The sequence below is a fragment of the Euprymna scolopes genome, chromosome 3 (assembly GCF_053919585.1).
Source record: "Euprymna scolopes isolate OS-2025 chromosome 3, ASM5391958v1, whole genome shotgun sequence".
In the NCBI taxonomy this organism is placed as follows: Eukaryota; Metazoa; Mollusca; class Cephalopoda; order Sepiida; family Sepiolidae; genus Euprymna; species Euprymna scolopes.
In genome coordinates, this window is record NC_136484.1 from 71,079,950 (window position 1) to 71,094,108 (window position 14,159).

Consider the following 14,159-nt stretch of genomic DNA (forward strand, 5'->3'; position numbering starts at 1 on the left):
TATAACTATAAAATTAAAATATTTGATATTCAATTTTATGTGTAGTATGTGGTGGACTTCCATTCCCCAGATTAGCGCCGCCATTTTGAATCGGTTTAATTAAAAATACACGCGTGTCAGAAGTAAACGAGAAAGTAACTAAGACAATCATAAAGGATAATATTAAATAAACGGTTGCATTTAGATATGTGCATCATTTATTTTCTCAAAGAAAAGGTTTATCGGTGATAAACATACGAACTATGTAATACACAGCATACACAAAAAGAAGGTGCATATTGACGGACGTATATCATAACGTAAGAGTTCACATTAAATGCATCCACAAGCCTGAACTGTTAGAGTGTACATGGCGAATATATAGACTATGCAAACACATACAACTTTGATGATTTCTGGGAACAGTTTTGTACACGAATGCTGCAAGTAAAAGTATGTTGAAATGGTTAGTTATTTTTAGCAGCATGAAAAACATGTACAAAATGGAGAGCTGTGCAAACACGCCATCCGGACATCAAATCTCAACCAATAACTAGGCAAGGGTTCGATTCAGAATCTCATACATTACACGTGTAAATCTTTTTGTACTTCACAACTAAAGCGTCATTCTCACTTGTTGTTAGTAAAATATAAGAGAGATAACTTGAAATGGTACGAGGGACGTTTCTTCGGATATACTGCCACAACTCTATTAGCATCAAAATCAATTGGTTAATAGATTTAGCTTTAGAAATATGTTTTGACAGTAAATCATTCAGATTGTCTGGTCTTTTGACTACAATGTTTTAGGATCAATTAGTTCACAAGTCATGGTCTTGTATAAATAGTGGATGGGGATGTTTTTTTTTTCAAAGTTGTCTAGTAAAAAAAACGTTATTCAGGATTTGTTTTTTATTTAAAAATATTTTTATAAAATATCAAATATCGTGTGCGTAAATATAAATAAACATGATATGTAATTTAAAAAAAAACAAAAAAAAACTCGATTGATTAATAATTTGTTTAAAATAGTAAACTAAAAGGAAAATGTAATGAAGAATTTTAAATTTCAAAATTCTATTTTAAAAAAGTAACAATTTTTTGCCTTTTAGCTTCACGTTATTTATAATTTTAAAGTTAATAAAAATAAACTCAACGTATTTATAGAATTTAAATTCCAACATTTGTAACAAGCCTGGCCGATTTTGTTGCAGAACTAAGTTTTCTTAAATAACATATATTCCTTCATTGATTTCTTTTTTCAAAAAAAATTAATTAACAGACAATTCATGGGGGGGGGCGTTTATCAATGAACAAAACAAAAATGAAAGCAAAATGTCTCTCAGATAATGCTGTGTAGGTACGGCTAGTTGTGATATATATATACACTGCGTGTCAAATTATTAACGAGATAACATTTTTTTACCAGTTTCAGAAACTTACTGGTAGTTTCGTATCAAAAGCTTCGGAAACGTTGGCAATGCTGAGCTTCGCATATTGTGAAATTTTCGTACTGTTCCGTGGGATGTAAACAACTTGCCATCGTAATTGCTGAATCCACGATATTTGAGGTGTGTCAAATTATTAACAAGGCAGGTTGTTTCGTCAATAAAATGGGTCGTAAAGGTGGTTTGAGTAGTTCTGGAAAGAGTACTATTACAGAACAGCTAGCAAAAGGTAAAACTACCCTCGAAATATCGAAAATGATAGGAAGGTACCATCAAACTGTGAAGAACTTTATCAAGGACCCTACAAAGGTACGTAAGAGAGCTGATAAAGGTATATCTAGAGTTGTTTCACACCGTTCTCTACTCCAAATTAAACGTGAAGTTGTTAAAAACCCTGGGCAGACAAGTCGAGAAGTCTTTGACCAAGCCGGATTGAAGAATGTCTCAAAAAGTACTCGATGTCGCCTTCTGAAAGAAGTGGCAAAGTCTATTAAGCCTGTGACAAAGCCTCCATGAAAGTAACATCACATACAAAACCGATAGAAATGGGCAGAGGACAACATGAAAACGGATTTTTCCAACGTTTTGCTCACAGATGAAGTGCGTGTTATTCTTGGTAGCCCACATGGCTGGAGCAAGGGATGGGTCCTAGATGGACGACATCGTCATCAGCGTTTAAGGCACCAACAAGGTTGTGGTGGGATAATTATTTGGTCTGGGATTATCAGAGGTATGTTAGTTGGCCCATGGAGAGTCCCAGAAGGCATAAAAATGATGCCAAACGCTTACATAGCTTTTCTGAAAGAGCACTTTGAACCATGGCTGAACAAGCAAAGGTTGACGTTCAGAGGAATCATTATTTTTATGCAGCAAACAAAAGCAAAGAGTATTTGCAACAACTGGGGTTCTCTGGGCTACGGAAGATGGGGTGGTTTGCAAATTCACCAGATTTGAACCCAATTGAGAACCTTTGGAGTATCATGAAGCGACACCTCTATGCAAGTGGACGCCAATTTAAGAGCAAAGATGAGTTGTGGGATGCTCTCCAAGAGGTATCACAAGGAATAACTGCTGACAAAATCACAAATTTGATTAATTCTATAGACCAACATCTTTTACAAGTCATTCATAAAAAAGAATCGCATATCCCCTACTAATTATGTCAACGTAGAAATTGCTATGTAGTTATTGTGCTCTAAGGATTTTTCCTAGTTCATTTAATGTTTGTTCATTTAATGTTTTAATTTCAATAAACAAGTTATGGGTATATTGTGTTTTTTCCTAACCTCGTTAATAACTTAACACACTGAAATCAACAGATATTCCTATCTTCTGCCATAGTTTCACTAATACTGCTTTAAATACTTTTATTTTCTGACTGGAGTAGCTGAATAGTATTGTAAGCACTTTCTTAAAGTTTCATGGATTTTTATTCACTCGTTCCTTAAATATTTAGAAAAATGTTAACTCGTTAATAATTTGATACACAGTGTATATATATATATATCACTTCTTCTGGTGTATCTGCATATTACAGCAATCATACATTTGTGAGCTCTGAACGTGTGATTTTCTCAGCAAAGCTTTACATTACAACATCATATAGGTCATTTTAGAATTTGCTTCCGACTTACCAAAATGATCATTGGAAAATTCCTCTTCTTGAAATTCATGTTTTATTTGTTTAAAAAATTAAAAACAAAGAATTAGTTAATTGGTATTACTTTTCATTCAAAACGAACACCACCTGACAAGAGACTTAGATGTTTCATACTGCTGTCTTCAGCTTAATTGTTTTCATTTTCACAAAGTGTCAGCTGCTGTAGATTCAGACCTTCTTCAGGCACCCAATATGGAAACCAATCATTAAGAAGGAAAAGGCAGATAATTACAGAATTAAGAACAAGTAAGACATGGGTGATCTCTATGTAGTCACAAATTATTAGCTAATATAAACATCCATTGTTTGTAGAGTTGGGTTAAGAACTAATAATGAAATTTTTAGGTATGTGTGTTATATAGTGCTATCTTTGTTCTATTTGATTTTATTTTCAGCGATTCTAGGGGGAAAAATCAGTTCTTATGGTGGTTACGAGTATATAAATCGTCATTAATCATAAATTTGGGTGAATTTTGGGTAAACTACTGAAGTGAATTTTGAATATTTTTGAAAATATATTTTTTTTAATTTGAAATTTTAGAAAATCAAATAATGTTAAAAAATATTTTATTAAATTATTAAGATACATTTTCTCTGAGACTTTCAGTGTAATACACCCTTTTTCGAAGAAGACTATTGGTTTTATGCTGTTGGATTATTTTTTCTTCATTTTGCTAATGGTATTAACCCTGAGGAATCAGCCCCTCCTGGTAGAGAGAAAAAGAATATTTCCGGTATTACTGACGGTTGTCGTCAGTCTGAAATAGACGTGTGTGTTTGCATCGTGGCGCAAATTTTTAATAGAAGGAATTTAGTCAAACACACATCTATTTCAGACTGACAACCGTCAATAACACCGGATGTATTTTTTTGCCCTCCTCACGAAAGGCTGATCGCTCAGGGTTAATACAACCAGCGAAATGAAGAAAAAAACATAAAATGAACAGTCTTTTTTTTTAAAAAAAGATCTATTTCACCGAAACTCTCAGAAAAAAAAACATTATTTTAATTATTTAATAAAATATTTTTAACATTATTTAGTTTTTCAAAATTTTCAAATTAACCTTACAAAATAATATATTTTCTTCGTTTGAAATCAGCTTTTTACTATTCCAAACGTGTTATTTTAGATTCAGCATCATGAAAACATTGCTATATATCAATATATAGTCCAATAAAAATTGGACTATTATTGTGAATCAATGTTCTAATATTTTCAGACAGGGGAGATGAGGAGGGGACATAATTTTCCATCCATAACTCATACTTGGATTATTTAATTAACCATTCATCACATATTTTGTCAGATTGGAACAAAACAATGAAGCATTTCTCAGCAAAACATGGTATTTATTCTTACTTATTTCTGAACATTTTTAAACGACCCTCATCTAACCAAGCAATCCAAAGTTGTAAACCAATCAAGGTATGTAAACCACCATTATTCACAAATTTGGGAGTCTTTTTTCTTTCTCACCCAAATGCGAAAACATCAGTTTTTTTCTGTGGTCGCTGATATATTATTAATGTCGAAAACTATTGATTAAAAATTTGGTGAATTTTGTGAACAGATTAATGAAATTTCATATAATTGTAAGAGATTTCAAACTTTTTTGCAAATATGTAGATTTTTCGGCAGCGATGGAGGGTGGCATGAATAGTGCTTTCATGAAACTATATACTTGGATCATCTTTACAAACATTATTCACAACTTTTCGTGAATTTGAAGGAAAAGTAAAGTGTCATTTTTAATATTTGTAAAAAAAAAAAGTATTTTTGTTATTTGGCAACAGGTGTCCTTGTGGAGAAGAGTTTCTCTGGAGCCATTAATTATAATCTTTGCATTTTTAGTAAAAACTAATGATAGGAATTTTAAATAGTTGTAAAGAAAAAAGTGCATTTTTGATATTTGGGGACGGGGCCATTAATTTCAATTTTTGCCTTTTTCATAAAAACTAATGATAGGAATTTTATATACTTATAAAAAAAAAAAAAAAGGTGCCATTTGTGTCATTTTTGTTTTTTTGTACTTAGGTCTAACCATTCTACTCTTAGAGACAAACCAAATTTTTTTTTCTGAAAAAGAAGTCATAATCAATTTTCTGTTTAGTTCATGCACATCACTTACTTTCTATCTGTGTATAAAACTAAACCAGTGGTTGTCAACCTTTTTTTACTCATGAACCCCTTTTCCCTTTTTTTATCTTGGTGGACCCCTTCATAACTATTGGTCATAAGACAATCTTCTATTTTTCACTCATATAAATTTTGAGGTTTTAATAATCAAAGAAATATTATATAATTAAGCTTTATTTTTAAATGAAAACTAATTTAATGCAAATAAAGTATTTTTGCTATGTTTTGCCTGTGGACTCCCAGAAATATTCCATGAACTCCTAGGGTCGATGTGGACCACGGTTGAGAACCCCTGAACTAAACGAAACTTCTATGAGGAAAGTTTCTTTCCTAGAACTGTCCATTTATGGAACACAATATCGTGGGGTTGTTTCCCAGCTGACTATAAAATGGTCATTTTCAAGTCTAATGTAAATAAGGTTTTGCTGTGTCGTCTTCTTATGTAATAAAACTCTACCCAAGTTCCACCATTACTGATCATCACCGCCTTGTCTTACCGTCTATCTAACATTAATTAATCCTTACTCTAGAATGGTCTCCCGGCTTTGATAAGCGGTGACCCCCAAGTAAACACATGAACCAATTTAAAATAATCAGAAGGCTAATGGGATAACGAAATGACAGAAACAGTTTTTTTTTTTATAATAGTAATAAAATCTAGCAAGATCTTCTCACATGCTTTTTACATCAATCTGTATATGTTACTGATAATAATATTTTTTTCTGAAATAATAAATACGACACGCAATGTGAGTATAGGCAAATAATCACTAAGTTTATAAATTAAAAAAAAATAATAATTCTAGAATGTTTTACATGTTCAAGTGAATATGAGTGTTGGTTAGTAAATACACAAGAATGAATTCCAACTTGAAGTGAAGAACAATAAGAAAGAAAAGAAAAGATACGAAACATCGAATGTGAGCAGTGTATCAATTAAAATTTTCAGGAAAATTACCGACATCAACAAGAGATTTAAAAAAAAAAAAAAAAGGCCACAGAGTACAATAGCCGAAATGTGATAAACTTAACAGCAGTCAAGACAAGGACAATAATAATAAAATTAAAAAAAAAACATGCAAATAATGTAAATAACAACAACAATATATTTGGCCTTCTGGCTAGTGTTATATAGTTATTATTATTATTATTAGACTATACCACTTGTGCGCGTATGTTACGTGAGTTCTTATTAGTAATGATATGACTCTTAGTGAGAGTTCTTGTCTTATTACATATGATGTTGTATCTTAGAGAGAGAGATGTTGTTGTAATGACATTTTATAACACAGACATATAATAACAATACAATTTACCTTTTTGTAGAAATCACAAACACAAAGATGAGCTTTATCCAAAACACATGATGAATTTATTTAATACGACCGGTCGGGATTTCCTCATTAAGAACTCAAAGTTTCACATCTTAGTTTCTGAAGTGACGTCTCGCTTCAGACGTCCACCTGTCTCTGTCTCCCCTGACTGTCTCTCCTGACTGTCCCTCTGACTGTCTCTGACTCTCTCTACGACCAACTAACTCCCACCTCCTATATTGAGAAATCCATGCATCCCGGCCACGTGAGCAAAATTCACGTGTTTCAACATGCGCGACTTTGCACGTTTTCGACATTGATTTCCCAATAACCTATTTTTCTTGTGTTGTTTCCACAAAGGAATTTAACCTACATATCTAATTTATTTAACTCATATTTTATTATCCACATTCTTTTAACAATTGAATAGTTTATTTATTATTTATTTCATCCGAATTAACAATTTACTGGACATTCCATTTAAACCTATTGTTCTTTAAAACTTATGTCCAGGGTTCGATTTATGCTTTCTCTTATTTTCATTTTAACTAATCTCTCTATTTTTATACTTACATGAACAGGGGACAGCCCTTATCATGTAACACTAGGAGTAAAGTGTAGTATCTGTTCTGGTGCTACACTTAGTCTTTTCTGACCGAGGCAATCGTTTCAGAAAGAAGATGAGTCTCAATTACGACACACTAAGAGAATTGATAGAGCGAAAATATTCTCAAGATTTATCAGTCAAGGTACAATAATAATTCCAACAGACAAATAAAGCTTTGCATGCAATCAAAAAAAATGATGGATGGACGAGATTCCCATGAACTGATGATGAAAATAAAATTGCTTTTATGACGATATACCAATGAATAAAATATTGATAAGTTTGATTTTCATATATTAATATATTAGGAAGCTTGGACACGTGTACGTATTTGATGTATTACTTTTAAACACAAATACATCCTGTTATCCTGTATATAATAATTCCCCTCTGCACCAAATTGCCGTAAGTTTTCAATAACAGATGCCACATACAAATTTGTTATATCTAAACCTTCAACACCGGTCTTATGTAATTTATTATGTTGTTTTATGCACATTTATCCGTTATAATCAAATCCTATATTTCATCCTGGGAGAAGTATCATCACGATCGCCACATCTACAGAGGAAGAATTTCCTATTTTTCTCTCTGATTATCGAGTCCTACAACCACTACCACTATACACCGTGTACTATTCTTAATTTCCCTACTCGTATATTCGTATTACTTACTGCTTATTACATACATAGACTAAACATAACCTTTCCTTCTCCCTACACATAATTATTAATGCCTCCTGAGCCATCATCCGCCTATTCTTACTGGTTGAGCTCGGAAGATTCCATTATTCTTAGAATCTCATCACATTACCGAATACCAGTTCTCGGTTGACAAATACTTTATTGAAAATAAATATTTATTAAATATATCTACTAAATACATATATACCGTATTATACATATCTTCTTTTTTTTAATTTCTTTTTTTTTTTTTTTTAGTCGTGCGATGCTATGTTTTTTTTCCTGTGTCTTGCTGAAGATAATGTCAAAAACACGTTTTTCCTCGTTTGGGTTAGAAAAACTACATTGCAGTTACATGGAAAACACGTTTGCGTGCACGTTTTTGTGTATATATGTACACAATCGAACGTGCACATTATGAATTTGAGGTTGCTATTTTCCAAAGCTAGGGTAACCAGTGAAATATAACGAGGTTCATACAAGACTGGTCAATACAGAAGTAGAGCAGGTTATATATATATATATATATATATATATATATATATATATATATATATATATATATATATATATATATTTAAAGGGGGTTAGAACAGTAGTCTAAAGAGCAGAGTTTATTTTAATGTGATAGTGGCCATGTCATCCCATATGCGAGTTACAAAAATTACCAAAAAGCAAGACAAAGCAAAATGAAACCGCAAGTATTAGATACAAACACAAATAATCAGCAAACCAAAGTCCGTAAGAGTAAAAACAGACATAGGGGGACCCTATGGTTCAACCCTTTATATTCCAAAAGTCTTGAGACAAACATAGCTAGAGAATTTTTTAAAATATTAGAAAAAAACTTTAAAGCCCCATATAGATACAGTAAAATCTTTAATAATAACACAATCAAAGTGTCTTACTCAACTACGCCAAACCTTCATTAAAAAATAATTAGTTCTAACAATAAAAAAATTAATAATATACAAAATACAAATACAGAAAATATAGCAGGCTGTAACTGTAGAAGAAAAAATAGATGCCCCCTACAAGGTTCATGCAAAATAAAAAATGTAGTTTATAGCTGCACATTATCGCAAACCCCAAATTTAAATTAGGTTAACAGCAACCATAACTCGACCACCCGATTAAATAACTACACCAACTTTAACCAATCTACCAATCAAATACAGACCAACCCTTCACATACCAATGCCACCCCTAATCTACCTGAAAATAAATATATTAAACAAGGCGCAATCTACTTTGGTCCCACATCTGGACTTATTAAGCATAGGATTTCAACCCATAAGCATTATTTTAAAAACCACTCCCTGTTGAACCAAACCACTCTATCCAAACATATTTGGCGATTCAAAGATAAGAATATTTCCTTCAATTTGAAATGGCAAATAATAGGATCATATAAAGGATATACACCAGGAGATAGATTCTGTGCACTTTGTACACAGGAGACCCTAAAGATTTAAAAATATGATGATATCAACAATAGAACCACCCTCCTAAATTCAAGAGAGGGGCTTATATCCTCATGCAGTCATAAACGTTGGTTTAAATTTAGCAAATATAAACCACCATAAGTCATTAAAAATGTTACTTATTAATATTCAATCTTGAAATTTAAGTTTAACTTGATACCCTTATTAATAAGATTTTGATCATCAATATTATTATTAATATTAGTTTGATATATTTACCATTATTGTATATTATTTAAATATATATTTAAGCTTAACTTATACTATATTTATTAATTTCAATAAATAAATAAATAAAGTATTAAAAATACTAAATTCAATATGTTCAAAATATAATATTTTATAATCTAAATAGAATAAACACTAATTATCTCCCTTTGATTATTTAATTAGAAAAATAAGATTATCTCCCTCTTTTTTTTAAATATTTGCTTAATTTTTAATTAGGCGTTTACTAACATATTCTAACTACTAAAAAATGTTCCATTGACGTTCTTTATGAAAATTCAACATTTCGTACATTTATAAGCTACAATCAACATCCAAATGAATGCTTTGACGATAATTACGGTGGTCATTGACACATTCTCAAAAGAGGACTTCCATAGGGCCTTGCAAAGGTTGTTGGAACGGGATAATACGTGCATTGCAACCGGAGGAGATTACTTTGAAGGGTACTAGAGTTTCATTTGTGTACTATCAATAAAAGTGTTCATACAAAAAAGTCTGAAAACTTATTTAAGGTGACAATAGAAAACAAGTGAAGCATGCATGGTCCCCCGTGAGGGCACAGTGAACGAGACATAAAAAAAATGACTAAGTTCAACATTTGCCCCTCTGTATTTAGCCCCCAAAATCCTCAGGGGACGTCAAATCCTGGTGAAAATGAACAATTGGTGCAGTTTTAGGCCTTAACATATGTAAATTTGAGTTCTGCACCATGCAAAAAAAGAAATGATTAAGTCCATCATTCGCCCACTCCCCATTTAGTCCCAAAAGTCTCAATATTTAAATTTGAGTTCAACACCATGCAAAACTGCTAAATAGACATAGACAGAAAATTTCGGATAAATATGATAAAATAGTCCCAAAAATGGAGTGTTTTTATAAGTCCTAAAAGAGCCCTTGGAATACACCCAAGAGTTATATAGAAATCAGTTAGTTACAACTTTTCAGAAAGTTTTATAAAAATCCAAGGCATCAATTTTTTTTTAATAAACACAAAAGTGTCAATTTTAGCCATTTTAACCCGAAAGGGGGGCAACCGGAGTTTTCCTGGAAAATCCGTTCTGTTAGTTTTTTACTCATATCATGTTTAATGTTTGTGCAAAATTTCAAATAATTGCAAGGAGTGGTTATTGAGGACAGACGAATCGACGAACGGACAAGGGTGAATTTACAGGTCCACCCTCCTTTTGTCAGGGGACCAAAAAGACATTTCCATGATGGCCATAAGAAAAACTCTTAGATAAAATCATTTGTTTGTTGTGTCATATTTTGCTCTTTAATAAGAGTAAGTAAATCTGCAATATTTGGGGAAGGATCAGAGAAATAGGCGTCACATGTGGACTAAGATTTTAACTGCATCCAATTTGTTTTAAAATTATAATAGCTAGCAAAAATATGCTTCCTCTGCTCGCGATAAATAAACATACTACACTGCCCTCCAAAGGAGAATGTAATGCCTGGGAAAATGATCTAATGACAACATAACTGATACTATGTTACTTTTGTTCCATATAAAAATGGAGGTACTGCCTGGGAGAATGATCTTACGACAACAGAACAGACGCTACACTAACCTCCTCTCCTAAATTGAGTATCGAAGAACCGTACATTCGTCTGAAATAGTTATAGTAAACAAAATTTAGCAGTAAAAGGTTGTAATAATACTGTTTCGGCTTCAGAGAGAGAAATACAAAATATCAATTATTAAAAGATAGGGTATAGAAGAACGGATACCAAATCACCATTAGTAATAAATATTTTTAATTTAGTTTTAGATTAAGGTCATATAATAAGAGAACAGTGGCAAAACAAGCAGAAGTCTGAATTGTTATGGAATCTTAATTGACAAGTAAAAAAAAAAATTAATAGAAGTTATAAAAAAAAACGTTTTTTTCAATAATAATGAAAGGAGACAGTCTAAGAGAAGTTCCTGATATTCTTCTTTTTTATTTTTATTTGCCACAGGTTGCTTTCTAAAAGATGCAAGTAAACGCAAATGATGAGAGACAAATGGGCAGCCAAAAACAAGTTACAGAAGAACAGATGAAAACAGACGATATTTAATAGGTATATTTTAAGTCTACAGACGTTTGAGATGTCAACCGAGATTACGCGGGAGATTTGTTCTCAAATTTTAACTTTTTCACATCTTCATTCGGTTTCTCTGTTTATTTAGTATTTACATTTTAGCCGTTTCATCAAGCATTTTTCTTGGTTGTATCATATTTCTATTATTGTTGTTTTTTAAATACAGATTTCGGATTATCAATGAACAAATCGAATATATATATTTATGTATTCTATCTAAGAAGGCATCGAGCACCATATACAAATGCAAACCAAAATACTGAAGCGACAAAACAAACTGATTATCATAACTATCAGTATATATCTATATATATCTATATATATATATATATATATATATATATATATATATATATATATATATATATATATATATAAGTGAAATTGTTTCTGTGTGTGTGTCTTTCTGTCTGTTTGTCTGTGTACATTTCCCTATCATATTACTCTGTCAATTTTTAGTCTACAGACTCGAGATTTGGCATAAGGGGTATTGAGATTTGGGAAAAAAATTTTAATCGGTTTTCGGTCAGAAATTTGGATGTCAAGGGGTCAAAGTTCAACGATTTGACCTTTTCAGACTCTACCAAACTCCTCCACCAATTTTGGGTCTAAACACTTGAAATTTTAGATGTAGGTTACTTGGACATGAGTCAAACTTTTTTAATATATCTATATATACATATGCACATAAAGTTATGAACAGTACATAGGGTCCGAGCAAAGCTGGGTTGAACTGCTAGTATATATATATATATTGGGTTGACAAAAAAGTTCTTGCAGAATTTTTAATTTTGATTTCAAATGATGTATTTTCAAATACGTTTTTGTTATAAACCTTTACTTTATATATCATTTTAAAGAGCGCTTTTCACTCTATCTAATCGTTTAAATGATAATCGTTTTAAAACAATTGTTTTCTTTTCAGAAGGTTGAGTAAAAGATGGAAAAAATGAATTTGCACAATTTTCTTATTTCAGTTCTAGGCCGAAAAGCTGCTGAAACAGCTTGCAATATCAACGAAGTGTTTGGCTCAGGAACCATTACTGAACGGACATCACAATGGTGGCTTAAGAAATTTCATGGCGGCTACAAGGGTCTTGAAGATGAGCATAGTGATCGGCCATTGGATGTTGATAATGATCATTAAGAGCCTTAGTCGAAGCCAATCCACATACAACTGTTCAAAAACTTGCTTTTGAATTAGATGTAACGTATACAACGATTTCCAACCACTTGAATGAGATTGGAAACTTGCAAAACTTGATAAATGGATGCCTCATGAATTGAAGGCCAACCAAAAGAAACAATAATATGAAGTGTCATTTTCCCTTCTTTTACACAACAAGAACAACCCGTTTCTCAACCAGGTTGTGACTTGTGATGAAAAGTGGGTTCTTTACGACAACCAGCAATGCTCAGCTCAATGGTTAGATGCTGATGAAACTCCACGACACTTCCAAAAGTCAGAGTTGCACCAAAAGAAGGTCATGCTGATTGTTTTTTGGTCTGTGACTGATCTCATCCATTAGTTTTTTTAATGCCAGGGAAACCATTATGGCAGAGAAGTACAGAGAAATACAATGGATGAAATGCATTAGAAACCTCAACAACAACACTCAGCATTGATCAACAGAAAAGGCATAATTCTCCTCCATGACAATACCCGACAGTATGTTACTATACCGACCCTGAAGCAGTTAAATGAATAAGGCTACAAAACTCTGTTTCATCCACCAGACTCTCAAGACCTCTCATCTACCGACTATCACTTTTTCAAGCATCTCAACAACTTTCCATGTGAGAAATGCTTCAAAAGCCTAAGCGATATCAAAAATGCCTTCAGCGACTTCCTCGACACCAGAATGCAAGATCTTTACGTTACTGACATAAATACATTTGTTTTGTGTTGGCAAAATTGTGTTGATTCTGATGGTGCTTATTTTAATCAATAAATTTTTGTTTGATTCAAGATATGTTCATCTGAATTTAAAAGTTAAAAACCGCAAGAACTGTCTTGTCAACCTGATTAAACACACACACACACACACACACACATATATATATATATATATAATATTTTCAAATAATTATTAAAAATATTTTTATACCTACAGCCACTTATGTTTCATGCTTCCGCAATCATCAGTATAGGAACTGATAATTACTGCTGGTCGGGACACACGAGCCAATTCACCAACCACACTTGACTTCGTAAGAATTGAAAGAAATTAAGTGTCTATGAATGCTATATTAGTGGACATAGTAAATAGTAGTCTGAGAGTATTCAACGCCAGAAGTCGTAATCTTACATTTGCACTATATATATATATATATATATATATATATATATATATATATATATATATATAAATACCCGTTCACGATAAAGATAGAACCCAGAATTAGATAGAATCGAGCAATTGCATCGACAACGGACAACGCCAAACCCAAAGTAGGTTTTGATGTATTACATCTCATCAGTGACGTGCTCCGACATAGGCGTGAACTCAGGTCGTCGCACTCATGAAGTGT

The 14,159-nt window shown here is 32.2% G+C and overlaps 1 protein-coding gene across 8 annotated transcripts in view; it reads right to left on the reverse strand.

The window, feature by feature from the left end:
- LOC145256092 (armadillo repeat-containing protein 3-like) overlaps positions 1-14,159 on the reverse strand; it is a 257,032-nt gene that overhangs the window by 65,789 nt on the left and 177,084 nt on the right. For 3 of the 8 annotated variants that reach the window (XM_080114690.1, XM_080114683.1, XM_080114676.1), the window contains one exon: positions 3,062-3,088. The exons of the other annotated variants lie outside the window; for them this stretch is intronic. In XM_080114690.1, coding sequence (XP_079970816.1) covers positions 3,062-3,088 — 27 coding nt within the window. The remainder of the gene's footprint in view (positions 1-3,061; positions 3,089-14,159) is intronic. 8 annotated transcript variants of the gene reach the window in all.